Here is a 27,752-nt window from a genome sequence, read left to right as displayed (position 1 = left end):
TTCACGGAAATGCTTTCGACTATCCACCTTTCAAAGTACGCTGCTCTCGTAACTTTGATAGATCAATAAGTTGGAAAAACGTTCGATCCGAAAGGCCGCGAGATTATGTTTCTTCGTAACGCGTTGGCGTTGTCAAACGATAAAGAAGTAGAAGCGATTAATGCATAAATATAATATAATAGAGGTGTTATGGTAGGGGACCTCTTCTCGTTGTAAGGCATCGTAAGGCTTTCTTAGCGAGAATCAAAGCCAAGAGGCACCTCGTTATCCTCGAATCCATCGAGAATTAATAGAGCAGGAAGGATGATCGTTAAGCGAAACAGTATATATTCCGGTATATCGTTATCGCGGGCGCGCACGGGCGCGTTATTATTCCGGTCGAAGGTAAACGGAGGAAAGGAAAGGGGAGTAGCGAAACTCTCCTTTTTAACGCGTAGCAATTCCAACTTCCGCTCCCTTTGACAGGAGATCTCCCACGCGATTCTCCTTTAATTATCTCGCTCCCCGATGGTCTTAGGTTCTTCGAACCTAGAAGAAGGGAATCGGAGTCGGTTTTCTTACTAACGTAACTGCTCGAGGGACAATGAGCTCGTCGTTAGGTTAATAGCCGAAAGGCGAAACGGTCGGCACGGATAGACGCCGTGCACGCTCGATTACGCGTTTGGAATTTAATAGAGGCCCCCTGGTATTCGCGTCTACCCTGACGCGTACCGTAATACGTTTCAAACGAGCTATCGACGTAACGCAATTCCCACGGAAGTTGCGGACGCGCCGACGACGCGTCCTCGATATGCAAAAACCTATGCGATACCTGGGTATTTGGCGTCGTGAAGGCAGACGTGCGCGCAGCTAGCACGCGTCTCCGACCGATCGACAGGAGGGTGTTGGGTTCCCGTTAACGCGTTTCTGTCGGAACGCTTTCTCTTTGCCTGCAACGATTTCGACGTGACGAGAAGATTGAATCCTACCTCGTCGCGATCGGCTAGGAATATTCCCAGTCATGTTTTTGGATTTAGATTTGATTTTTATCGACGATTTTACTCGCCGAACGGTTAATTGCACATGGAGAAATACGGTCGATTAAAATAAACTTAATGAAAGAGAGAAAGAGCGATGAGAAATTACGTTCGTCTTTGCGAGCGTTAAACGCTCTGCGACCTATGAACCGAGAGACTAGAGAGTGCTCGAGAGAGAGAGAGAGAGAGAGAGAGAGAGAGAGAGAGAATAAGAGTAAAAAAGGGCTCGAAGGAAAAAGCCCTTTCGAGCTTGTCGGCGCGCGTGGGCGTTGAGGTCTTGGCAGCTTCCTTCGCTTCAAGGCGATCGTGCGACGGAAGTGCTACGGCACCGTCGAGAGGATGTCACAATTAATGCTGACCGGGGCTCGTTAGCACGTTTCCTTTTTCCCTGACTCATCCCGATGGAAGTCGTCGCATCGAGGAAACGTAGATGGCACCGAGGAGGAGCCGTAGCAGGAAGTAAAAGCGTATGATCAGTCATACGCGATAAAAAATGTTTCGATTCGCATGGATTTTTTCGATTACGCGGTCCTTACGTACTTGGTTACATACGATCTGTGATCGACGTTCGGCTAACTTTAGCATCCATCCGATGTTCACGCTTCGATCCAGCTTTACCGTTCGCGCTGTATAATTTTACCGCAACGGTGCTTTCTCTTTAATAATGACGGCGATTCAAACGAACTTTTATTACGGTGGTTCGATCGAAGAAGAAATAAATAACAACGTTTGAAATTTGTTGTCCAACTTGTCTTGACTTATCGATTTTACAATATAGATTATACGAGCTGGAGAAGAGTACGTTCCTATATACATAAGTGTATATGGCGGCGATCTCAATGAGGTAGACCCCACCCTCAATGAGTTCATTATAAAAGAACATTTGTCGCCGATACAAAATATTTCGATCGATGCTACCAACTCAAGCCCCTTTCTTGTGCTTAACAAAGTCCATCGGTTTCTTTGACGGCGATTCACTCCAAGAATATACGTACTTGTATACATCGAGTTGTTCAATGGTTTGTCGTATCTAAATAAATGAACCTTGAGACGCTTGCTTATCGGATGTAATGAATGACTGCCAAAGCGCCAAAGGATATACCACGTCAAGCGTTCGGCTACGTTATTGCTTCGTCTCTCTGTTTTTTCTCGTCTAGTTGTGTGATTCTTTCGAAGATTCGATCCTTCGAGATAGAATCTTTAAGGTGCGACCGATACGTATACGTATGTACGTACGTACATTATTATTAGACGGTGAGTGAGGGATCGGGGTAGGGGGTAGGAGATGGGCAGGCAAGGAGATATTCGAGAAATATTTCGAAAAGAGGAACGTAACGATAGAAGAAAGAGTTCCTTTTGTGAGAACAAAGTTAAAAATATCAAAGGGTGAAGAGGCTGGCTGGCTCTCTTTTGGTTCAGCGAATCGCGTTAATCGAGTTACTTGATTGTTCATTATCAGACGATACGCGAAGCGAGGTAAGGTCGAAGGCTAATTAAATACAACGTCTTCTCGATTGATACCGAGAGTATCTCGCCAAGATGTACGATCTTGGTTAATATCCTATCTATCGTAGCGGGAGGAGGGAGGAAGCCAAGCCTTCGATAAAATTGAAATAGCCTCGTTGAGCGTGCATACTCGTGTGTGCGTGCGTGCGTGTGTGCGTCATAAAAGACAAAATTCGAGACGTTGAATTCGGACTCGTCTCTCCCGTAGAGAATCCGAATAAGAAACGCAGCGATCGGATCGATTGTCGTCGCATGCCTCGAGCCAAAAGACTCGAATAAGAGATTTTGTCGAAGTTATAGAACGAAGCGTCGATCGAAGCGCCGATAGTGTCGTAAACAGGAGATTATTTTCTTCCTCGGATTATTTCTCGATGTCTCGCCTCGATCTCTTTCGAGAGATCTTTGCTGACTCCGGAAGTTATCGAGCATGGTACCACGCGAATATGCGACTCTTCTAATATAGGCGATGCTGTTCTCGGTAATAAAACAAACTTTGAACGAAAATATGAGTAATATCGTATAGCCTTGAGTTGATATTATACGCTATATAATATACACCATCCATATATCGTAGGAAATGAAAACGTTAGAGCGGTTGCGTCGTACCACCTAGTAGAGAGCGTTGTGGCTTGCGGCTGCACGCTAGTTGCGGTAAAGTTTTAGTCGAGCTAATTACGCGTGAATTTCGAACATCGAGGATACACTTTGTCTTTCGATCGACGGAATGTACTTACGTGTATACCTACACGTTCAAACAGATTTATTGCATTTTTCTCTCGCGGAAAATATGGTCGGACAAAGTTTTTGAAACGAGAACGGTTAATTAGATAGTTTCAACGATACGTCTTTGATCACGCCGACTCTTTTAATTTCCGTCTGCGAAATCGGTAAGAAATCGTAAATTTGTCGGGATTACATTGACGTTGCGCGAACATGGCTGAAGGATATTAACGAGAAAGAAGAAATTTGCCGTTGATATCGGTCCTCGATTTAATTCGCGCCATACGGAATAGACACCTGTTGTCAGATCGGCGCGAAACGCAGGCCGAGGTTAACCCGTGGTTTATTGTACGTGTTGCAGAGAATGGAACATGAAGGAGACGGGTGCGAGTTGGTAGTAGAAGCGAGACCGTCGTCGTCACCGATGCCACGTTGTTGGCCATCATCGTCGTCGTCGCCGTCGCCGTCGTCGTCGTCGTCGTCGTCGTCGTCGCCGCCGTCGTCGTCGTCGTCGTCGCCGTCGTCGTCGTCGTCGTCGTCGTCGTCGTCGTCATCGTCCAACGTCACCAACATCCTTGTACTTTCAACGGAAGAAAAAACCGATCGGCATCGGTTCTCGTCAACGTTCTGGTCGTTCTCCTTGCCATATTGGTCCCTATCGGTGCCATCGTACGAAGTTACCGTAGTAGAGAGCTCGACGAGAGCGATCGGTGGTGGCCCGGGTGCTGCCGCCGGGCCGGCGATGCGACGATGAGCTCGTCGAGGGTGTTAGCATCACCACCACCACCACCACCACCACCACCACCACCACCACCACCACCACCACTACTACTACCATCACCATCGCCATTGACGCTATTACCTCTAGCACTCCACGCCCGTTTCTATCTACCGCCCTCCGACTGTTGTCATCGTTGCCGGAGGTCTCACATTCCGGAAAAGTTAACGAGAGTAAAGACCTGGAGGAGGAGGGGGAAGAGGAGAAAAAGGGAGGTGGAACGAGCCGGTGCTGGACCGACGACGAGGGCAACGACGACGACGACGACGACGACGACGACGACGACGAGGAGGAGGACGAGGAGGACGACGACGACGACGAGGAGGAGAGTGAGGAGGACGAAAAGGGCGACGGCGACGACGTTTCTTCGATTCGTCCTTCGGCCATGGACCTCGAAACGAGGAACGGCACTGACAACAATGAAGACGACGACGAGTACACCAATATTCACTTTATCGTTGGCGACCGCAGAGAGACGGCAACCTATCGCTCTGACCAGGTTACGGACATGGAGCTGAAGGGTAGGTCTTCCTACTCGACCATTTTTTCTTTTTTTACTTTCTTTTTCCGTACCTCTTTTCCTTTTATCCATTTTAATATCAAATTTCATTCGATATTTCAAGTACCACCGTCATCAACTTGAAATTGGCGAGAATTCGATTGCTCGTTGTCGGAACCAATTTCATGAGTTTGAAGAGTAGTTCTGTCCCTATCGGGAAACACGTCCCTTTGATTTTACGTTACATGTACTCGTGTATAAGCCGTAATAGGACGGTCTAGATTACTACAACAGGAAACACGTTACGTTTGCACGTACTCGTATTTACTTCACTCTCGTGCCGTGACCTATCGACCGTGTGCTTCTCCTCTCTTTGTTACGTACCGTTCTTTGAATATTTGACGAATCGTTTTATCCTCGTCACCTTTCTCACCTACGATTCAACTATTCGATTGATTCGACTGATTTTCATACAATCGATCGTACTTCGACACGTTTGATAGAGACCTTATTGGATGCGGAAGAAACAACGAACGGTTAAACGTTTCTCTACTTAGGCGTCATTGATAAGACGCCTTATATAACATTATTATGTTAATTAACTCGCATTCTCTCGGCTGCTTAAATAGGCTACTTGGTTGCGTACGATGGTAAATTATAGGAGCTCTTTTCGATCGCCGATCGAAAGTCGGTCTCTTTCTCTCTTTTGATCCGTGCCGATTGTGATTATTTAAGCAAAATAACGAGTACCGATAACAGGTGCCTGCCTCGATAGGTAGAATTTTTAACGAAATTTCACGTTTCAACTTGGTGTATCGATCTTCTCTTCCGCGGCGCGTCTATCATGCGTTCGCAAGAATAGCTGTTCGTCTCCCGTGGGTGTACCGGCCAACGATAGTATTATTTAAGAGAACAGTCCTTCGACCATACGAGAAACTTGTTCGTTTTAACGCCAGCTGTTTTTCGTTGGAAAAGTCGTTTCGAGCCGACAGTTTGTTTCAATTACTCGGAGAAAGCAAATTCCCGTAAAAATATGAAATGGATAACCGAGATGAGATATATTTTTATACTTATAATTACCTATCTTGCGCGTGACTCGTATAGCGTAGAAAGTTGAGAATTTCGAAAGATGGTTCCTCGATGGATCGTTCGATCGAGGAAAGTCACGCGTGCGCGTGCTTCTCGCAGGGGACGCGATTTTTCATTCGAACGGTACACTGGACCGTTCGTTACGTCGGACCTTTCGTAAGCGCTCGCGTGTATATGCGTATTTATACTAGGTTTAGCTCGTACAACAAATGGTAATACTACTAGGTGGAAGTAAATAGTAGGCGGTGGTAAATATCGATCGAACGACTACGAGCACCGAACAAGCTTTCCCGGACTTTTCTTCGTTAAGAAGTTCTTGGAAATTCGTTAATTTATCGGGCCGCTATCGAATATCGATGATTTCGCTTTCATTTTCATTTCGCGAGCTTGCATCGAAAGGAAACGTAAAAAAAGAAAAATGCCTTTTTTTCTCTCTTTCTCATATTTCGATGTTTCCTTTTCGAAAAGAAAAATATTCTCGCGTCTGTATAAAAGATATGAGGAAAGAAAAGCGACAAAGAAGAGAGGATTTTTACGTCGTCGCTTTTTATACAAATTATGAATAGTGGTCCTTAACGTTGGCCGAGCAAGAAATATAATTACGTTTTATAATCATGATGAATTCCTTTTTGTTATAGAAGAGCTCTTTGCGAAGAATAGACTGATTGGCAAAAGATGGAGAAAAATGAATATTAATTATTACATTTATTATAACGTTGGGCTTTACGATATCGTTAAACTTTCGTTTCGTTTCTAAACATCTAGCTCGTATTTGCGTAGAGGCAATTCAAATGTACGCGAGAGGCCGACTACTTTCCAAAGATTGCTAAATTTGTTACGCGCATGTGGTTCCGGAAAGCAACGAAATGCAACGAAAGTACGGGAGCTTCGAGCGGAAATCGAGTGCTAACAAATTATCAACGCTCTCGTTCAGGAATTTCCGGAAATTCCTGTTGACCATTGCCAACGACCGTGACGTGAAATTCCATTCATTTATTTTTGAAAACAGTAGCCCTTTGAAAGTCATTTTACCAACGATCCAACTAGTCCAATCAAGATCGAGAAAGGATGAGAAATTTATTAGGAGTGAATAAAAATTAGCGTCCAAATTAGCTTCTCTTTGTAGCTATCTTTTTTCTTTTTCTTTTTTTTTTTTTTTTTTTTTTTTTTTTTTTTTCGCTCGAACGAATGCATCTTTTAGCAAGATTCTTCATAGGCAGAGAGTAAAAATGTCGCAAGCTTCTCCGCTATCATTAAGCGGGTACCGTAAAAGGGACTAACGAGTTATTATGCGTGTAATACCGTACCGCATTACGCGTAATATACGACGTTTGTCGATATATCGATTTCATTTTGAACCGATGTTGGATGGTTAGGTACATAGTTCATTGACAACGATCAAGAAACTCGCGAGGCGATACATTCCGAGTACAATGGCTTCCTGCACCTCGTCCCAATGATATTGGCCTCAACAAAATAATGAATAAATTGAGCGTGGGTCAGAATAAAAATATAATCGTCCGCCGTACGTTCATGATTCACGTTTCATTATCCTATTAGAGCCAATGGACGGGTAGCAGAAGATGGACTCTCCTCTTCCTTCCTCTTGCGGCATCTCCCTTTCTCTCTCTCTTTCTCTCTCTCTCTCTCTTTCTCTCTCTCTCTCTCTCTCTCTCTCTCTTTCTCTTTCTCTTTCTCTCTTGGTCTCGCTACTATCCGTCGCGGACGCGTTTATTCTTCGCCGGAGGAACATTGAGAGAGTAAGATTCGGTCGGTCGTAAAAATCGTCCCGAGAGGCGATCGTTTGCGCGCTTTCGATCACCGTCGGTAACGTTGGCGGATAAACCGCCTTGCCGAAAAGCACAAACGGCCAAAGTACAAGAACCGCTTAGCGAGTCAATGCGTAGGAATAAAATCTTTCGTCTTGGCAGGCCGGTGTTCGCAGACAGAAGGGATGCAGGAGATACGATGGGATAGAGGTGGGTGCGTCTATATTTGCGCGTTATAGCTCCGCTACTTTTTCTTTTTTTTTTTTTTTTTTTTTCTTTTTTTTTCGATTCGTTTGATTTCGAAGAAATATCCTAAGGTCGAAAAGATCAAAGATCGAGCGTCACGACTAAAAATACGAACTGTACTTAAGAATCAGATAACATGGCTTTCTCTTATGCTTATAGAGGCCGCTCCTAGTTTTCGAATCAATTAGAGCGGTTTACTTGACAAACGATGAACGCGCTCGATGCGAAGTTTACTCTGGAGGAGTTATGGTCGAGCGACCTTACGACATACAAAGAAGACGCGCAAGCTCGCGCTCACCATCTATTCGTTTGCACGTAACCGAATACTCCTAGTTCGATTTGTAGGATCGCGCATCTAACCCGTTTCCTTTTCTTTCTCTTATTTCTATTACACTAATCTCCGAGCTTTACTTGAACGAAGTCTTTTTTTTTCTTTTTTTTTTTTTTTTCTTTTTCTTTCGATCGAAAGCCGCCGTCAGCCCCGTTGTTTATTCACGAAAGTTCATGCAAGTAACACTTTTACCAGCTTCTTTCGCTCGTTGTTCGTCATCGCCTTTGTAAAATCAAAGCGCATCTTATTACCGAACGTAAATGGGATAAAGTTTTTTCAGTTTATAGGCGCCTTTATTACCGTTATATCAGCGGCCTCTTTCCTTACGAATTTTAGTTTTCCAGTCGATAATGCGAGATAACGTAAGCGAAATTTCTTTTTTTACGATCTTTCATAGACGAGGATCCGACGCGCGGACGCAAGAGAAAATAATAGAAGCGAAAGGAATTTATAAATGATTCCCGAGATAATCCAACGACGTACACATATCGTAGGGACTTTAAGCAAAATTCATTTTTCATCCTACGACCTACGACATACGACAAAAGTATCCTTAGACGTACCGTATAGACAACGTATCGTATACGTTGTAAAGGATCTATAACGAAATATAAGCACATGGTCGTTTTATTACGATCTATCATCTTTCTTTCTTTCGCATCGTTAATCCTTTCTCTTTCTCTCTCGTCTTACGTATCGCCGACGTATACCATAAAAGTGATCGGATAGATTAATCGTCGAATCTTTTTGCGAATATTTCAGAACTCTTTAGAAACGCTGCGGAGGCTGGACCTCTGGATATCGTGAAGCTTCGCAAGGGAGATAAGCTCCTGAACATTTCGTGTCACTTGCCGGCAAATACTCCTGACACGCCCTATGTTCTTCAGGTAAGAGTATATCGATTTTAACATTTGACATATAACAATGGATTTTATCGAAGAGAATAATATATCTTGAATATATCCCTCGAATATATAGATCGTTTACATGCTCGTAGATATGTATATTCGCGTATTAACGTGCTCGAGTAACGTGCTCGAAGTAATCCAGCTTGTGTCGAATAATTTGGTGCATGCATAATTCGGTTCGGTATAATCCGATTTGATAACAACGTCGGGAAATGCACGGGGATCGGTTTTGTACTGCGTTACAAATCGTTCAATGGCCCGCGGAATCGTGCACGAATAAGCATCGAATACTGCGAGGACGACGATAGTGCTCGAGCGCAATAAGTCGTCGATCCCTTTTATAAAATTGAATCTAATCCATAATCCAGAATCTAGTGCATAATTATAATTCGAGAAGGAGGATCGGGTTCGGGAGGTTGTAATCGAGCGGTTTATTCATTGGAGCGTTTGAAAGAAATTTCGTGAGAATCAGGAGTTTTTCTCCCGAAATAACGGAAGAGGAGAAATAATGAGGAGACATATGTGAAAGGTGTAAAAATAATGGAAAGAAAGAATGGAAGGCGTCGCTGCGAGTGTCGTTATAAAAGGGTGTCGTTGTAAGAGGGCGATATTGTTCAAGGTCGTCGGTGCTCACCCCGCCTCCTCGGGGATGATGGAGTTAGAAGTTCTGCGGGCACTCGAGAGCCGCGTGGCGAGCCTGGAGCGGGAACTGCGCGAGCACCAGGAGGCCATTTGCGCGTCACCACCGTTGGCACTTCGGGAACTTAAGAGGCAGGTCGACAGCTTCAAGAACAAGCTCGAGACTACCGAGCACCTCAGCTGGCTGGGTGAGTAAGCCGACGAGATATTATGAGGATACCGTCCTTGGTAGGCTCACTTCGCGCTTTTCGGTAGATAGAGTTGAAATATTCTTCTCGTATTTCGTCTCCAACCGATACCCTCGATGGTTTCGAATGGTCAAGTAAATTATATTTATTCGAGAGCTGGCCGAAAACCATCCTTAACAATTTGATGATTTTTTTTTTCTTGCCCATCCTCCGGTCGGAATTTCTTTCGTGCCGTCGAACGATAGTTACTTCGGTTGAAAAATAATGGGGGAGTAATCGGTGTCAGTCCTTTAACAAACTTTTCCCTCGTTGACTTAACCAATATCGTTTGTTCTATTTGGAAATATCCATGAATCATCGTTAAGAGATATCATTGTTGGAGTAACGCAGCTTTGTAATCGCGTCATTTTCAGGTTTCTACAAGCAACTTCCAGAACCCATTTCCTCGAAAGCATGTAGAAGGTTACAATATCGTCGGAAGAGCGACGGCATAAAGCGTAAAGTGCGAGAAAAGTTCCTCAACATCTGGTAAGTCGATGAACTTGATCTAATTTCTTTAATCGTCTTTTTACGCTTTCTAAACATTTTTAAATGCCTTTAATATTCTCTTCATTTACCCTTCGACATAAGTAAATAGATGGATAGAGAATAAGATGAGTCGATATACGCCACTCGGAGGATTACAATTTTTCACAAACATCGTCGATTCGTTATCGCATATCATTAGGATGAACATTGGTTATACGTCGTGGTCCCATCGACAAAATCGTTCCCGTATATTATAGGTGGTCGAATGTTTGATTGGAATACCCACTCGAGAGGAGGGTGCATTTTGTGTTCGAAATGGGTCATCATCGGTCGCGGTGGCCCAAGACGATTAAGCACCGGTTATAATCCTATCTATTAAGCTACAATACGTTCTTGTTTCCGGTTATATCTTCGTCGATCGTAATACGAACGAGGAGCTGTCTATCGTACTTGACTATATGTAATTGGTATGATTTAGAGCCTATCCAACGTTACGATTTTTACCAGCGACACGTCTTGTATCATTTACGCGTAATAAATATATCTATATCTCTGCTTGCGTAGATCATATTTTTTCTTCGAACTCTTCGAGATTATCCCGTTAAAATTGTACGCTTCGGAGAAACGTCAAAGTAACCTATCGACGTCGATTTGCGATTACAGAATTCGATTCGACGCGGATATTTCGCAGCTTTCAATCGTTTCAATTTCTACCGGAATGGAAGAGAATTTTCGTTCCATGCTTGGCGCTTATTATTCTCTCTCTCTCTCTCTCTCTCTCTCTCTCTCTCTCTCTCTCTCTCTCTCTCTCTCTCTCTCTCTCTCTCTCTCTCTCTCTCTCTCTCTCTTCCTTCCTCTCTCTCGCCTGCACATTCAAAGCTTTTCAACCATCGAATGGAAGTGGCGCGTATACAGAAATTGGAACAAACGTCCAAGTGGACGAGATGGAAAATATTTTGAAATTCTCTTTTCGATTTTATTTCCTTGTATCGTAGTGCATCGTGGAATTGCTTATTCGATAGCGCGTTTAGTATAGAAAAATTTTCAGATCGAATCGATATTTACGAAGGATCGAGATCTCTTGGATTCGTCGCGTAGCCCGTTAAAAATTTTGGCCAGCTGCCAATCTTTTTTTAATATTGCAGAATTTATGCGTTCGCCTCAAGGACCAAAGCGGACGCGTCATAAAGTTTTAAAAATATGTACGTCTTTGAGACGTACATATTTTCCCTATTGCAGGCGACACGAAACGATCTTCTTGATTTTCTGCTCGTCGTATGACGTTACACGAGCTTTTTATGTTTGGTACACTTAATCCATCTAAAAAGTTCCTTTGTAACGCTCGTCTCTTTTCAATTCGATGCTTCGTTATTGTTGATTTTCGTCTAACTTTTGTAGGAAATATCGAAAGTGGTGCGGTCATTTTTATTAACTCCGTAGGTTTCTTTTTTTTTTTTTTTTTTTTTTTAAGTACAAAACAAAAATCATTGGGCTAAAAAGACCCTGCGGACGCGAAGAAGTGTCGTAAGCGTTGATACTAGAAAATTGTGTCGAACGGTAGTTTCGTTTTTCTTCCACGATCTAACGAGTTTTTAAGTCGAGACTTTCGTCTCGATAGGGAAAGAGGAAAAAGGAAAGTCGAGTTCGTTGTTTTTTCATTTTCTAGCAGGGAATTTAGTTTTATACATCATAGATACTTTATAATACCAGTGAAAAGAAAACAGGAAAAGGGAAAGAAGAGAGAGAGAGAGAGAGAGAGAGAGAGAGAGAGAGAGAGAAACCCAACGTAATAAAGGTTAGTAGGAAAGGTTAGTGCGATTGGTTTTTTCTTTGGAAGACCCACCGAAACAATTGTTATCATCTTTCGAAAGCCGACATCGGTCCCCGGGAATTGCGTCCGTTTCTAAATGGAAGTCACGTTGATGGAAAATGGTGATTCGAGGAAGCGCGGAACAACTTGGGGAATCTTAAAATAGGAGCTTTCGCGCATATGCATATCTGAGCAATGTCGAGGAATGTGGTTGTACTACGTAGCGCCGTGTACGTAGAATCGTCTACGTAACTCCGAGATACCCTTTGCCGGCACCGGTATACACCGCTTTCGCATCTTTCGCCGTTGTGTATATCGATTTATGCAGCTTTCGTAAAACTGGCATTCTGCCATAGATCCAATAACGAAAACTTTATAGATGCCTCCGAGGCAACCCTTTCGCGTGTTCCTTAATTGATTTTACTTTTATTACGGTCCCAAGGTGCACACGTAGGTACACCTTTCAGTTCTTGCGTTTGCGAGTTTAAACTTTGAGACGATTAAAGCGAGATACGCGACGTAATCGTATTTATAACGTGACGCTATAAACTGGCGTAAGCCGAACGCTTACTTCGAATACTAATAATAGAGAAACTTGTAATATAATTTTTCGTCAAAGGGTGAGTGGAAATTTAATCGATTAGTTGCAAAGTGTCAATAAATTAATTAAATCTTGGTCAGCGTTAATTTCTTTATTAATTGACTAAACGTGAGGCTGGGCTATCGTGCGTTTCGTAGAAAGCGTTAGAAAGCGTGATCGAACTTGGTAGAGCAAATCGATTTACGTTTAGTTCGCGCGATATCGAAATCAATGAACTCATAAAGGGGAGATTAAAGATCGAAGATCAAAGATGGAATATGCTTTCAGATTCTCTTCGCTTCTTTCTTTTTCGAAAGTTACCGCTCGGTGCCACCAGAAACATTTATTTAGGGCTCGAAAAAGAAGACACCATTCCACGTCGTACCCTTACTCCCACACCCGATGGTGTTAGCTATTAACTCGAAGCTTGGAATTTGACATAAGAGCAACGGGGAATCTAATGTCCCCGTAGGTCAGCGATATGGAAAGGAGGATGCGCGGGGGTAGCACGAGAGAAAGCATTTCGTAGGCGATTAAGCTCAACGAGTCTGGTACTTTATCCGAGATTACTGTCCTACTACCGTGGGACGTAAATTGAATCCCGAAATGGGTGGACCACTCTCACTGAATCGTGGAAAATTCATGTCGTCGTTCTCCGCATTAGATGCTTAAAAAATTCATTTTCCCATTGGAGAAGCATACTTCCGTGCAAACAAACGCCGAGGATTTCAATAAAAAAGAGGAAAAAGAAGAAAAAGAATGATTTCATAATTTCATGTAAATTACATCACTTCGCGTTGAGAGGAAAAAATTCTATTAAGAATTCTTCGGGTCGAGTCGCATCAGGCGTAAACTAATCTTGAGAATAATTAACGCTTTTTAAAGAGTCGAATATCCACCTTTAGCAAGGGACATTATTATTAAGGAGACATTAATTAAATTCGCTATAAGGAATATTTTTTTTTTTTTTAAAACCTTTACTCTTTTAGCACTGTAAGAGTTGCGCGCGCGCGCAGGCGCAAACTCTTTTCCCAACATTGTTGGACGGTATTATCGAGCAGCGAACATAAACACGAGCGATGCGGCTTGAAAAGAGCGAGTAGCATGTACCGAGCTGCACTCGATGTGTAAATCCTGCTGTCGGTTCCGGGTCATCAATAATCCGAGGATTTTGAGCTCCCTTTTAACCGTTTACTCTCCCGCACTCGATTCAATACGGTGCATTAGGTAGGGCTCTCGTTTGTCGTAATTCACCAGTGTTTCCTCGTCGATGATTATCAAGCAAAAGGGGTGCTTCGAAGCGTTGCTTTACGGGACACAAATCCTGCGTGGTTTGACTAAAAAGACGGCAAATAGTCGATGGCAAAGCTTACTTAACGCGAATCTCAGGTTTATTACAACGTATTTCTTGAGAAAATTCTGTGACTTATGACCTTTTTGATAATATACGTTACCTAAATTTGACTCGTTAATTAATCATGCTACTTAACGAAGGATAATGGATAATAATTGTGAGATAATTGGAGAACGATTATTCCGGATGCTTTTTATTTTTCTTCCTCGTTCGAGGAGAACTCGTAGTTGTATTAATTATAAATGAAAAACGTAGCTCTTTTCGCGACGGATAAAACAAGCTCGTGAGAGAGAGAGAGAGAGAGAGAGAGAGAGAGAGAGAGAGGGAGGAGGGGGCGAAACTTACCTTTTAATATCATTAACGAGTTGTACAGAGAGAACTCGCTTGTATAATTATTTATATTGTTTATACAGTTAACCATAGAAACGCATACGCATATTGTCACGATGGAATGGAATGAATTGTGTTATTCGCCATGGCGACGTAGTAAGCTTCTTAGCGCGTTACCGCAAAATGCTATTAAGCCGCCGTTAGCCGACTAATAATCAGATGTGGCGTACCAATAATAGCGACCGTCGCGAAGCGTGCATTATCACGATGCCGATGCGATTTCGTGCGCCGACCTAAATTATTGGATTGGCAATTAGCGCGTAGCTTGTTAGCATTTTCATTGAAATAATTCTGTTCTCTTCCTTTCGTCGAGATGCGGCCTTAAGTAATATCGGAGATTTGATGTTTGGGAATCGTTTCAGCGACGTGGCCATGTCATCGAATGTTCGAGAATGGCTTCGCTCGCCGGCCTTCGATGCCCGACAATGGGAAGACGAGGAGCTCCTTCTGATGCTGCAAACGATGTTCGTCGAGCTCGACCTACCTCAAAAGTTCAACATTCCCTTATACGTTCTGAGGAACTTTCTATACGAGGTCTACATAAACTACAACGAGGTGCCATTCCATAACTTCCGGCATTGTTTCTGCGTCGCTCAGATGGTAAGGACGATTTAATCGTCGTCAAGTAATCATATGATATATATATACGCGACCGGAGAATAAATGTATAGATAAGATAATTTTGCAAAACGCAGATGTACGCGATAGCTTGGGCGGTGGATTTGCCGTCACGGATCGGCAACCTCGAGGTCTTCGTCCTGATCGTCTCCTGCATATGCCACGACCTCGATCATCCGGGCTACAACAACATCTATCAGATAAACGCGCGTACCGAGTTGGCCCTGCGTTACAACGATATCTCGCCCCTGGAGAATCATCACTGTTCGGTGGCCTTTCGCGTCCTAGAGTCCGCCGAGTGTAACATCTTGGCGTCCTTGGACTGTTCGACCTACAGGACGGTGCGCGAAGGTATCATACGATGCATTCTCGCAACCGACATGGCAAGGCATAACGAGATATTAGCGCAATTCACCGACATCATCGCGGACTTCGATTACTCGAACAGGGCCCACATTAATCTGGTATGCATTCATAATCATTTTCTCTCGTCGTTTTAACGAGACAAAACGTCTTTTAAAATTCGACGATGAAAAATCACTTTTTTAGGACCAAGCATGCGAACTATATAAAATTCTTTTTCTGTTTACGGTAGCTATCGATGATCCTGATAAAGGTTGCCGACATCAGTAATGAGGCACGGCCTATGGAAGTTGCGGAACCGTGGTTGGACAGGTTGCTTCAAGAGTTCTTCAAGCAGAGCGACGCGGAGAAACTCGAAGGGCTTCCGGTAACTCCGTTTATGGATCGTGACAAAGTGACAAAACCCTCGTCGCAGTGCAGCTTTATCGGCCTAGTTCTTCTTCCTCTCTTCGAAGCCCTCGGCGAGCTGTTTCCCGAACTCGAGGTAACGTAATCAATATTCCTCGCTAATGACACCCACCGGTTTGTCGTGTCGTTCGGCTTTAACGTCAAATAATTAGGTACGCATTAGATATCCATATATATGTCAAACGGAGTTCTCTTTGCAGGATCTCATAGTGCGACCAGTGAGAGAAGCTCTCGAGTATTATCGAAGACTTAACGAGGCGGCAAAGGACGAGCGGCATCATCGTAAGAGCGTGGTAGATATCGGAGAATCGAATCAGTCTTTGGCCCAGGTCGCGACTAGTTCAACGGCCGCGGCCTCGACGTCGACATCGACGTCGACATCGGCAACGACGGCGGTCGTCAAATCTACCTCGTCTCATAGCATGCGCTCTAAACGTTCCGCCGGTACTATTCACTCGAGATCGCGCTCGACGGAGGACGACATTACGACGGAGGATCTAACGATCGAGGAAGCGGAGAATCTCGAGAGTTCGGATCCCGAGACGGCAACCGAAGTCGAGATCAGTGAGAAGACGTTAAAGTTTAAAATCTCGACGGAGGGTACGACCGTTGGATCTGCCACGCATTCCGGCAGAAAGAGTTATCCCGGTAGCCGGAAGGGCAGCAAGGAGAAATCCTCCTTGGATTATCACAATTACGAGCTTGCGCGAGCCATGAGGGAACACGAGCGCGAGCGCGATCGAGAGCGCGAGAGGGAGAGGGAGAGGAGACGCAGCCGCGGCGAGAACAATCTCGGGAGTGATCTTAGCTCGCCGGTTAGCGTGAGATCGATCGACGGCAGTAAAATACTCGAAGAACTCGAGCGAGACGATTCCATTTTCTTCGATGAGAACGTCATCAACGAGGAGATACAGGTGGTCGAGGGTAACGGGAACGCGATCGGTGACTTCCAAAAGGAACGTACCAGAAGGAACGGCTCGAAGCATCAATCCTCTTCCGGGATAGGTCGCAAGGACGTTCCGATAATTCGACGAGAATCGATCGTCTCTTTGCGTTGCTCTTGCGACGACAAGAGCAACTCCTCGAATAATCACAAGTCGTTGCTATCGCGTTTGAGGAACTTTACGGATCGTTTGAGCATAAGTTTCGACTCCAAAGATTCACCTAGTCCAAGAGCCACAAAACACGTGGCGAAAAGTCTGAATAAAAACAATTCCATGAGCGCTAATACTTGCACCGCTATCGCCAGGCGCCGGCAACAGCAGCAGCAGCAGCAGCAGCAGCAACGCGATTCTCCGACCATTTGCAAGCGATGTAATCTCAGGAAAGTAGTAGCGAGCAAGGAGGACGCCGGAAAGATCCCTCCGACGGTGGTCGAGCTGTCGAGGGCTATAGATAAGAGGGCTATGACGTTGCCGAAAGTGAGAAAGATGCAGGATTCGAAGAGTAAGGGTTGGAAGACGGTCTTCGCGAAGGAAAGAAAATCGTCGGCCTCGTTGGAAGTTTTACCCGGCGAGAATAAGTCGATCGAATCGAAACATCGGAGAAATCTATCGAATCCGGAAGGTAAATGTTCAAAGGGGCAGAAGGGCCTCGACATTGGCATCGACATCGGCATAGACATCGACATAGAGTTCAAGGAGATCGAGGTGCGCCCTTCTAGAGGCATCGGCCAGCAACAACGGGAAAAACCGGAGATAGTCGTTAATCCGGATAGCTCGTCGCCGTGCAGATACGAGGACGCTGAGGATATGGGAAAAATCGAAATCAGACGGAGCTCCGCCAGTATGGAGGACATATCGAAGATCACGAAGCAAACTGAAAATATTCTTTTGGGCTCCTTGGAGGCAAAAAAAGCGGAGGACCTTCAGCATACGGGTAGTTTGGACTCGATGCTTTGTAAGGAGTCGTTAAAGGCGAGGAAAAAGATTAACGCGTTCTCATCGCCTGCCGCCTCGAAGAAATCCTCGCCGGGTCTCTTTTCGCGTTTCAAGTCAGGCATGAGCATCGACAGTACCAGGAGCAACAGCAACAGCGGTTCGTTGCACGATCAGGGCTCGCAACACTCTCAGACCGGTTGGATATCCTCCTTGGCCGCAAGTTTCCGGCCAAAGAGACAAACGACGAGCGAGTTGCCGTCCTCGTCGGCCCCGGTCCATCCCCAATCACAGAAATCTCAGAGCCGCGATGAGATCAAGTGATACGTCCTTCGCGTCGATCGAGGAGCCGAAAGAGATGGATCTTCCAATTCGTCGCGTCGAGAATGGTGGGCGCGACAGCCGTTCTGCTGTAACAGCTAATTTAGCGCGAGAAGAAACTCTCTTCTTCGGCTCGCGATCGAGCGCGATATTTGATTTGCCAAATCGCTACCAAATTTTTTTCCCGGAGTTCCAGCGAGTCGCGCTTTGACCATGGAATCGACCAAATTTCTAACGAGACTTTCCAATTCCTTGGATTTCGGTGTAGCATCTCATTTTTCCCTTGCTACGCGACCTCCTACGCGTCACGCCATTTTTTCTCCCTTTCTTCTTTTTATTATGTTTTTCTTCCTTTCTTTCTTTCTTTCTCTCTCTTCTTCCTCCCTTTTCTTTCCTTTCCTTTTCTTTTCTTTTCTTTTTTCGATAAACATAGATTACGTTATTTATTGTCGAATCATGGCACAGCCTAACGAGTAAATGTCAATGTTGTTCGTTGAATAGATGCGCGTATATACCTATATATATATATATATGAATATACGGAAAAGAGGTAAGCGTAGAAGAATAAACGCCCTTAAGGTATTCGTCTCGTTCGACATCGGACAACACATCGTGTACGCATACGTGTGTCGCTTAAGCGCGTTTTACGCATGTGTGCAGCTATTTGTGTACATATAAGACACGTCACACACAACAAGTTTATATATGTATATATACATAGGATATGCTAGTTAGATAGAGAAAAAATGTCGATTCGTAGACGGATCGACTCTTGCGTGTATGATACAGAAACGAACGAAAGATATAGGTATGAGAGATAGCTCTAGTGGAAATAAGAAAGACGCAGCCTAATTGTCTTTCTCATTTGTGATCGGTGAAATGATCGACGAACGATCGACCGCTCGATCCCTCGACGTTGTTGAAATACGCGCCTTTTTTTTTTAATCTTCGATTACTTTTTTTCTGCTTTCCTCTTTTTTTAAATGTTTATATTTTTATACTATTATTACATCGGCGTGTCCGTAAGCGATTAAGAAACCGCACGTATTGTTGAACTCTAGTCTTACGTTATTGTTTTCGAGAGAGAGAGAGAGAGAGGGGGGGGGGGAGAGGAGAGGAGAGGAGAGGAGAGGGGGAGAGCCTGAACCTATATTAGGGTATTTTTTAGTTTTTTAATTTTTTCTTTTTTTTTTTCTTTTTTTTCTTTTTTTTAATAACGACCGTAGCTTTATTCTTTAGGGGGTAAGTTTACCCTTCGACTTTGACGATCTCAACGATCGTTTTGCGTTAACGCGCCTAACGTTCCTTTCAACCTTTTCCTTTCGTTGCGTCGAGGAAAAAGGCTCGTTAAGTTTTATCGAAGGAAAATAATTGAGAAATCAAATGAATGCGACGAGCAATGTCTACGAGTTGACTCTAATGGTACATTTAAATTTTGAGACACGCCTCTTCATCGAATCAAAAATCGTTACTTCCTGGAAATACTAAACAAATATCGTTCTACGTATGTATATCGATTCGTCGATCGTCTGTCTGTCTCTTACGACTATAAATGTGCAAACTTCCTTTAGATGTATGAACTTTTATCCTAAAGATTGTGAGTAGAAAAAAAGGACTACCTTTTATATCGGTATATGTTGGCAATTCGGAAGGATTCGAAATCGTGGAATGAGAATTGGAAGGAACGAGTGTGCTACGCCGTGCGTTAAGAGAAAGAGAGAGTATGTGTGTGTGTGAGAGAGAGAGAGAGAGAGAGAGAGAGAGAGAGAGAGAGAGAGTGAAAGCCGCGTAAAGTAAATGTATAGACTATATATGATCAATTATCAAACACTATCTGTGCCTGACCTACGTATTTATTTGTCATTTTCCTAATTACTAATCTTACCCTCTTCTCATATGGCCGAATAAATGCGGGCCAATTTTTCTAACTAAACTGATGAAAAAAAAAGAGAAGATTTTTAATCTAGCCGGACAATCAATATCGCTCGATAGAATTCCAAATGGATCGTTGAAAACGTGTCTCTATCGAATGTTCGAAGCGTCTTACGATTTTACTTAAAAACCGAGAAATGTATGAACGATAAAAACGCGTTTCCGCGATAATCGAACTAAAGCATCAAACAAAAATTTGAAATATATTTTTAAATGTCCACTTTAATATTAATGCTTTTTTATCGGTTAGTATATATAAATTAGAGTCGATCGAATAGCAGATATAATTCCCTGACCGCGCATGTTAATGCGCGTGATACGTGCTAAGAGGAAGAGAAGAAGATGAAGGGAAAGTGAGAGCAGCGATCAAAAAGTTGAAACTTTGAAATCGATATCAAATGGGCCAAGCGGGTCGCATCCTAGCGATACCGCCCTCACTTGTCAATTCGTTATTTACTCGCACTACGTGTCCTTCTCATATTTCAATTACGGAATACAACCGGTCGATCTCTGTCACAGCTTCTCTTATCTCCAAAGAGAATTTACTTTAGTCTCGTGAAATATTAAAATCCTATTAAGCGCACCGTCGAATCCGATTCTCCTCTGTTATGCGTTGGTCCTATCGAACGATACGACAAATTTATCCATTTGTCGTCTTTCCCAATCCATAGATTAACGAACGAGATACATAAAATACAGATTAAACTGCTTAGTTTATCTCATATAAAAATAGCACGAACTGATCCAATGTCGTATATAAGGAAAAAGATAAGTATACAAATGAACGAAAAAAAGAAAAAAGAAAAAAAAAATATATATATATATACATGAATTATAATTCTACGTACGGATAGAAATATATTTAGCTGGTACGAGAGTTTAATCGTTTGCGTATCAGAGGGTTTTAACAAAATATGATCGAAAAACGCCAAGGAGCACGATTGCTCTTCTTCGATTACATATCGAAAAAAGCCGAAGAGCGCGATAGCACTTGCCATGTTCAATGCAGTGAACAAATATATATTTAATACATAAAATAAAAAGTTATGAATGAAAAAAAAAAAATATATTAATATATATATTCTATTAATTTAGAATAGGTAACAACAAAATACAAATTGGATTACTGATAGCGATGCGACGTGCATGCGTCTGAAAGGCTGAACGCATTTTGACAAATTTCAGGTGGACCGTCATTTGTCTGTTTCGGTCAAATGTCCCTGGCTTTTTTCGACACAAAATCTGAAGAGCGCGAAAATGGTTCGTGGTACGCAAACGGTTAAGGAGACTTTGAGGAGAGATTGAGAAAGAAATAAAGGGATACTGTTAACTTAAGCTCGCGGGCGAGTTACTACTATGATAATCTAATGATGTAACGTGTGTGTAAGAGAAGCTGCGTGTAAAGAAAAAAAGAAAAACAGCATGAAAAAAAAAAAAAAGTATTTCCGCATTGCGGAAAATGCGTCGACTTATTGTCCACTAACTATGGCGATAAATTCCGATCCGTGTGGATAGATTTAATTCGATAGTTGTTCAAAGAATTTCGCCCTTGTGCCAATAAATGTAAAGATAAAGACACGAATGATGTTCGTTTCCTCGTCTAAGTAAAATGTTCTAAATCAAAATCAGTTGATAATTTGATCGTAAAAAAATTTGACGATCAGTCATGGATTACAGTCACGTACTGATATGACATTTAGAAAGAAAAAACGAAAGAACGATGTATTATCATCGTACACACGCACACACACACACACACACACACACGCACACACACACACACATACACACACACACGCATGCACGCACGCACGCACACACATAGAAAATAATAATGAGAACGAGGCGAATAAAGTATATACGATGATAATGTCGATTGCGTGGTACTTATCTATCCATTTGATTCCAATATGTCGTAATAATAGCAATGTTATAGTAATATTATTGTCCAAGCGATACATGGTTGATCTCTACGGCCATAAAATCGGTCTTTTTTGTAAATGTAATTGAGCGAATGAGACGAAGGGAACGATAAAAGATACGTGAAAGGATCGAGCCGGGTTAAAAACAACTTTTCCTCGTGTGTATCTTAAATTGGTATTATTTCAATAAAAGAAGAAGCTGTTCCATTAATCGAAACGAAAAATTTGTCTCATCATTCGTAGATTTACGTTAGGTTGGATATTAATAAGAGAAATTAGGCGAAAAAACGTAAATTAATAATTGTTCCTTTATTTTGTCTCTTTAAAGACATAAGAATTTTAAATGTATCAGCGAAATAATATAAATATCATAAGTCTACAAACTAATAAAGTTGAAAAACGTTCAGGCAACATTTTGAACGTACTTGCGAACGTTCAATTGTATACCGCCTAAAGGTGTGGTCGTTAAGCCTTTCGGATCGTAACGCATCGGTATAATAGTACTTTCGCACGGAGAGTATTCGTATTCCTTAAGTAAATGTATCAAGCCTAGTTTGGCCTGCAAAAGTCCGATGCGTGTTCCTAAAACGAAAAAAAAAAAAAAACGATAAAAAGAATAAGTTAATGAATATCGAAATCGAATCCTAATCATTTTAATGTAATTAAAAGTATAGTTCTTACCTATACAAACGTGGGGACCTTCGCCGAAGGGAAAATAAACGTAACCCTGTCTGTTCCTCTTGTTAACTTCGTTGAATCTTTCAGGATCGAATTTTTCCGGGTTAGGGAAATATTGAGGATCGTAATGCATTCCGATCATCGATATCATAATAGGAGTACCCTTTTCGATGATCAGATCGGAATTAGGGACTTTGTAATCTTGATTGGCGATGCGATCCAAGAAACCCAATGGTGGATACATTCGAAGCGTTTCCGAGACGACCATGTCCAAATACGGTAAACTGATGACCTAAAATGTCGAGCAAGGAAATAAAAAAATAACGTTGTATCATCATGCGACATTAATTAAAAAATTTACAGAAATTTTTCTTGAACGTAATCGCGGCGATGCTGCTGCGGTAGATATGATTAAATGAAAAAAAAAAAAAATTGTGTAATTCGAGTGTCGAAAGTTTTTTCTCTTTTCTTTTTTTTTTCTTTCATCGATATTACGCTCTCGCAGCGAGTTACGTTAATTACATATTATCACAGTTGTTATTATAATTATAGTTTACGATGTTACCATGTCGTAAGTGAATTTTCCATTATTTTTATCTATAGCCTCCAGGATTTCTTGTCTGAGTTTCGTCTGGAGATCAGGTTGAAGGGCCAATTCGTAAACGGTAAAGGCCATAACCGTCGAGGAGGTCTCGAAGCCACCCGAGAAGAAAATGGCCGTTTGGGCGACCAAATCGTCACCGTCGAATTCTAAGGAAATAGGTATATAAGGCCAGTAAATTATTATCGATCGTTCGTTCGATTTTACTTACTAAATCCACCGAGATCCTCGTCGCCGTAAGTCTTTCTAAGTTCGATCAGCAGATCTATCAGGTCGTTTCTCTTATTACCAGAAGCAATTCGCTCGTTGATAACGTTCCAAAAGGTGTCACGGAGAAAATTACTGACTTCTCTCCCGAAGAATTTGGCGCCTATTGATTTGACGATGCCCGGTATAAAGAATATCGACAAGAATTCGAAGCCGCGACTAAAGTTATATTCGAATATCTTTTGGCCATATTTACGAAACTCGGCATTCGGATTGCTTAGGGAATTAGTCCGAAGACCAAAGGCGGTCGTGCCGATTAGATCGGTGGTAAATTTCGCACAAATCTCCTTCATCTCCATATTTTTTCCTTTACCTGCAGAAACATTGGGTCTGTGATTACAATTTGTTCTAAGTGAAAACTAATTCGTAAAAAAAAAAAAATATATATATATATATGTTTATATGAATGCATATATGAATGCATACGTGTCCTACCTTCCAATCCTAAGGAATCGAGATATTTATCGAGATCGTTGCCAATCTCGATCATCAACTCGAACATTTTCTTTAATTTACCGGACGTAAAGATCGGAGTGAGCTTTGCCCTTAGAATTTTCCAGCCGGGATTTTTCATCATAAATAAATTGGCATAGCCCAAACGATCGTTCACATCCGGGGAGGCATATCTGTCAAAGAAATAATTGAAATCTTTGACGAGAACATTTTTTACCAACTCGGGATCGCGTATCAGGATGAAGGGTTTGTCGAATATGTAGAAGCCCATATAGGGTAATCCCTGGGATCGTTTGTAGAGCTCCTGGACGAACTCCGCGGAAGATTTTTTCATGGTGAAGCAATCCCAAAAATTGCCAATAAATGGTAACGGTGGGATTTCCATTATCCCGCGTTTCTGCCAATACTTAAATTTTCTCGTCATATAGAGATAAGCGAGTATCCAAAGGGAGAAGAAAAGTACAATACCGTCGAGGCCCCAATACGCCGTTAGAATCGCCATTTCTTCAAACTCGTATTTAATTTGCACTGAGAACTTTGCACCGAACCGAACTCTGTTAGAAATATATCTATTTAATTATAGAAATGTTGTGTCGATCGAAAAATTTGCCTAAAATAATCGATATCTATCTCGATTCGAAATAATATTACTAACTAAACTGTAGTTTAATATCTACACTTTCCTTCGAAAAATTTAATTTCTCTTTAAGACGCAGGCGAATTACCTTTCTAAAGAACGGAAGGTCAAGAACTTGTCGTTCTTCCCGTCGAAGTTGTATTATACGTATGAATACGTATCCCTCCCAACAATTTTTCCTCCAATAGCGTATCTTCTTTTCTTATATCATCATCTTGTGCATGTTAATGGATAATGTAACAAACAGAACACTTTCCGTTTGGATTATATAAAATATTTTCTATTTCACTTTATCTTAATAGATATTATATAAATATTACGTACATTTATTTAAATAAAATACGTAATTGTTTGTATCATTAATTCAATAAGCAATCGTTTATCCGTTAATTCATTTTATTTCGATTTGATATCTGAATTGCGTGTCATCTCGAACGTATTCCTACAATAAAGCGCACATATTCCTCCGAGCGAAGAATTTCTGATCGTTTCTTGATTCTTTTATTTTTCGCTTCGTTCTTCTTTTTTTTTTTTACTCTTTGATAAAAATAATTTGCCAGTCAGAGTTATAATTGTTAATGAACGATTAGAAAAAAATGTTAAGTAGGATGTTATTGAAAGTGCTCCATCATACGCATATTTCCTCCAAGACATAGCAAATTACATGGCAATGTTCTTCCTTTGCAGTTTTCCTAATTATACATTACTTCTCGCGTTGTCGGGGGAAAAAAGTAGTAATATTAATACTTATTGTCTCGGGAAAAAAGTAGTAGTATTAATGCTTATTGTCTCATTGAAAATTTTCTCTACGAATCATTGTAAATTCATTTTTTATTTCGACAAATGCTAAACGCACAACGAGAAGGACAAATTCCAAGGATTCGGGAATAAAAATTTTTTATTTGCAATATATTTTTTTTTTCCCCAATATATGTATCAACGGATATACATTCATATACATTTATAATATGAAATATAGGAAATGATCAATTGTTCTCAAGTTCACTTATGTTCAGATACAATCCTCCCAATGCTGTAATGGTCAATCCTTTGGGATCTAAGCGCATAGGTATCAGCGTCTTTTCGCATGGCGAAACTCGATATTTTCTTAATATCTGTACAAGGCCGTATTTAGATTCCAAAAGACCAAGCCGGAGTCCTGTAGGAATTGAGTAAAAAATAATTAGCGACTAATTTTAGGAGAAAAAAGAATAAGAACAAATGTTTACGCTTACCGATACACATGTGAGGGCCTTCGCCGAAAGGCAGATACGTATACGGTATTATATTTTGTTTATTCTCTTCGCTGAATCTTTCGGGATTGTAGACGTGTGGTTCGGGAAAGTATTGTGGATCGTAATGCAGTCCCATGCTGGATATGTAAACTGGCGTTCCTTTTTCCAAAGTTAAATCATGACCAGGTACTTTGTAATCGTTGCCAGTAATTCGTTCGATAAACGGAAATACCGGATACTTTCGTAGGGTCTCCGAGACGACCATATCCAGATAAGGCAAGGAGACGACCTTCGAGCGAATCGAAATAATATTTGAAGAAAGTCAATTGGATAATATATGAAAGACGGATTAATCTTATCTTACCATATCGTAGGTAACCCGTTGATCGTCGTTGCTCGCGAGAGCCTCGTGAATTTCCTTTCTCAATCTCGTTTGTATTTCAGGATGCAGGGCGAGCTCGTACAACGAGAAGGCCAAGGTCGTCGACGAAGTTTCAAAGCCTCCGGTGAAGAATACGGCCGCTTGGGCCACCAAATCGTCCCCGTCGAATTCTAAAAGAGAGACAACGATCGATCAGACATTACCCATCGGATCGGATCAGATTAATTCGTATTTCGGACTTACTGAATCCATGAAATTCTTGTCCCTCGTAATTTGTTTTCAACTCGATAAGAAGATCGATAAGATCGTTCTTCTTCGTTCCCGTATTTATCCTATGCTCGATGTTTTCCCAGAAAACCCTTCGAAGGAAGTCGCAATTCTCTTTTCCGAAGAAATTCGGCCTTACCAATTTAATCAAGGACGGCATCAGGAACATCGTGAGAATCTCGAAGCCGCGGTACCAAGTGAAATCGAAGATTTTTTTACCACACTTTCGGAAATCCGCGTTAGGATCGTTCAACGAGTTGGCTCTCAAGCCATAAGCCGTGATGCCGATTAGATCGGTCGTGAATTTTGCACAGATATCCTTAACATCGATCGTTTTCCCTTTGCCTAGGATCGAAATAAAACGAAAGAATTATATTTATTAAGTCGGATTTTATATGGTCACTCAACGAATATCTCACCTTTCAACGAAAGAGATTCTAAATGCGCGTCGAGATCGTTACCGATGTGAACCATCAGATCGAACATCTTCTTCAATTTGCCACTCGTAAAAAACGGTGTTAATTTCGATCGAAGAAATTTCCATGCTGGATTTTTTATCATGAAGAGATTCGCCCAACCGAGTCGATCCTTAATATCCGTTTTAGAATACTTGTCGGCGAAATAATCAAAGTCTTTGACGAGAACGTGCTTGACGAGATCGGGATCGCGAATCAAAAAGAAAGGCTTATCGAAGATATAAAAGCCCATGTATGGTAATCCGCTTGACTCGTCGTAAAGATATTTCATGAATTCACCAGGACATTTTTTCATGAAAAAGCAATCGACAAAGTTACCAAACAATGGAATAGGCTTTATTTCTACTACGTTGCGTCTTTTCCAATAACCGAATCTTCTCGTCATATAGATGTATATCGTCGTTATAAGGGTCAAAAGGAAGAGGAGACAGATCGTACCAGTGAAAAGCCAATAGTCGTCGATGAGTCCCATCGTCGCAGAAAGAACTTCTTTGGAAATATTTGAAAAAAAGCCTTCACGAAAATAATTTCCAATCAACACTTCGTTCCCTTCTTTTTCCGAAAGATATATAATGCGTTAAGAGATTTTTATACGAAATCGTTATCGGACAGCGCTGGTCTATTTTTCGTTGATATAATATAACCGCGGCAATGATTGTCTTTAATAATTCGATTCGTTTTACTGCTAAAATATGAACTACGGTAATAAGCTTTGCAACACGACTGAGGCGTTGATATCGTTCGGAATTCATAGAGATAGGATATGCGTCAAATAATCTTCGTTCCGCTACATCCATAATACTATCAAGTATTATCTATAATTTTTTTTGTTTCTTATTTTTAAGCAAGACGCAATTTCTCAACTTTCTGGGTGAAATTGATTATTGTTTGAAATCGCCGTTAATAAAATACAATAAAATAGCATCTTCTTTCTTCCATCGAATATAAAGAAAATAGTAATAGC

General features: G+C 41.8%; 2 protein-coding genes across 5 annotated transcripts in view; one reads left to right on the top strand and one right to left on the bottom strand.

Moving 5' to 3' along the window:
• LOC124956738 overlaps positions 1-21,440 on the top strand; it is a 59,975-nt gene extending 38,535 nt beyond the window's left edge. Inside the window, exons 1-8 of one of the 4 annotated variants that reach the window (XM_047512924.1) lie at positions 4,387-4,541; positions 8,717-8,841; positions 9,482-9,689; positions 10,103-10,217; positions 14,714-14,951; positions 15,047-15,433; positions 15,565-15,816; positions 15,941-21,440. In XM_047512924.1, the coding sequence (XP_047368880.1) occupies positions 4,406-4,541; positions 8,717-8,841; positions 9,482-9,689; positions 10,103-10,217; positions 14,714-14,951; positions 15,047-15,433; positions 15,565-15,816; positions 15,941-17,941 (3,462 nt within the window). In that variant the 5' untranslated portion in view covers positions 4,387-4,405 and the 3' untranslated portion in view covers positions 17,942-21,440. Of the gene's footprint in view, positions 1-4,386; positions 4,542-8,716; positions 8,842-9,481; positions 9,690-10,102; positions 10,218-14,713; positions 14,952-15,046; positions 15,434-15,564; positions 15,817-15,940 lie in introns of those variants that run through there. The other 3 variants (XM_047512925.1, XM_047512926.1, XM_047512927.1) reach the window with 3 other exon arrangements.
• Positions 21,441-22,082: 642 nt separating this feature from the next.
• Positions 22,083-27,520, bottom strand: LOC124956837. The gene is made up of 10 exons (XM_047513145.1): positions 26,732-27,520; positions 26,289-26,657; positions 26,028-26,215; positions 25,664-25,952; positions 25,417-25,587; positions 23,774-24,367; positions 23,283-23,651; positions 23,036-23,220; positions 22,474-22,762; positions 22,083-22,374 (listed from the first exon to the last, which is right to left on the bottom strand). The coding sequence occupies exons 1-10, from the start codon at positions 27,258-27,260 to the stop codon at positions 22,196-22,198; spliced, it is 3,162 nt and encodes a 1,053-aa protein (XP_047369101.1). The 5' UTR covers positions 27,261-27,520; the 3' UTR covers positions 22,083-22,195.
• Between the last annotated feature and the right edge of the window lie 232 nt (positions 27,521-27,752).

Source organism: Vespa velutina, chromosome 23 (genome assembly GCF_912470025.1).
Source record: "Vespa velutina chromosome 23, iVesVel2.1, whole genome shotgun sequence".
Taxonomy (NCBI): domain Eukaryota; kingdom Metazoa; phylum Arthropoda; class Insecta; order Hymenoptera; family Vespidae; genus Vespa; species Vespa velutina.
Note: the sequence above shows the minus strand (reverse complement) of the source record. Positions and strands in the feature narration are given on the sequence as shown.

What these genes read in the sequence shown, in the direction of transcription:
- LOC124956837 (XM_047513145.1), bottom strand. Translation starts at nt 27,260, where the DNA reads ATGGGACTCATCGACGACTATTGGCTTTTCACTGGTACGATCTGTCTC. An exon ending in CGAGGATCTCGGTGGATTTA is followed by an intron (nt 23,221 to 23,282) that starts GTAAGTAAAATC and finishes CTATTTCCTTAG; the next exon opens with AATTCGACGGTGACGATTTG. An exon ending in AGGTCCCCACGTTTGTATAG is followed by an intron (nt 22,375 to 22,473) that starts GTAAGAACTATA and finishes TTTTCGTTTTAG; the next exon opens with GAACACGCATCGGACTTTTG.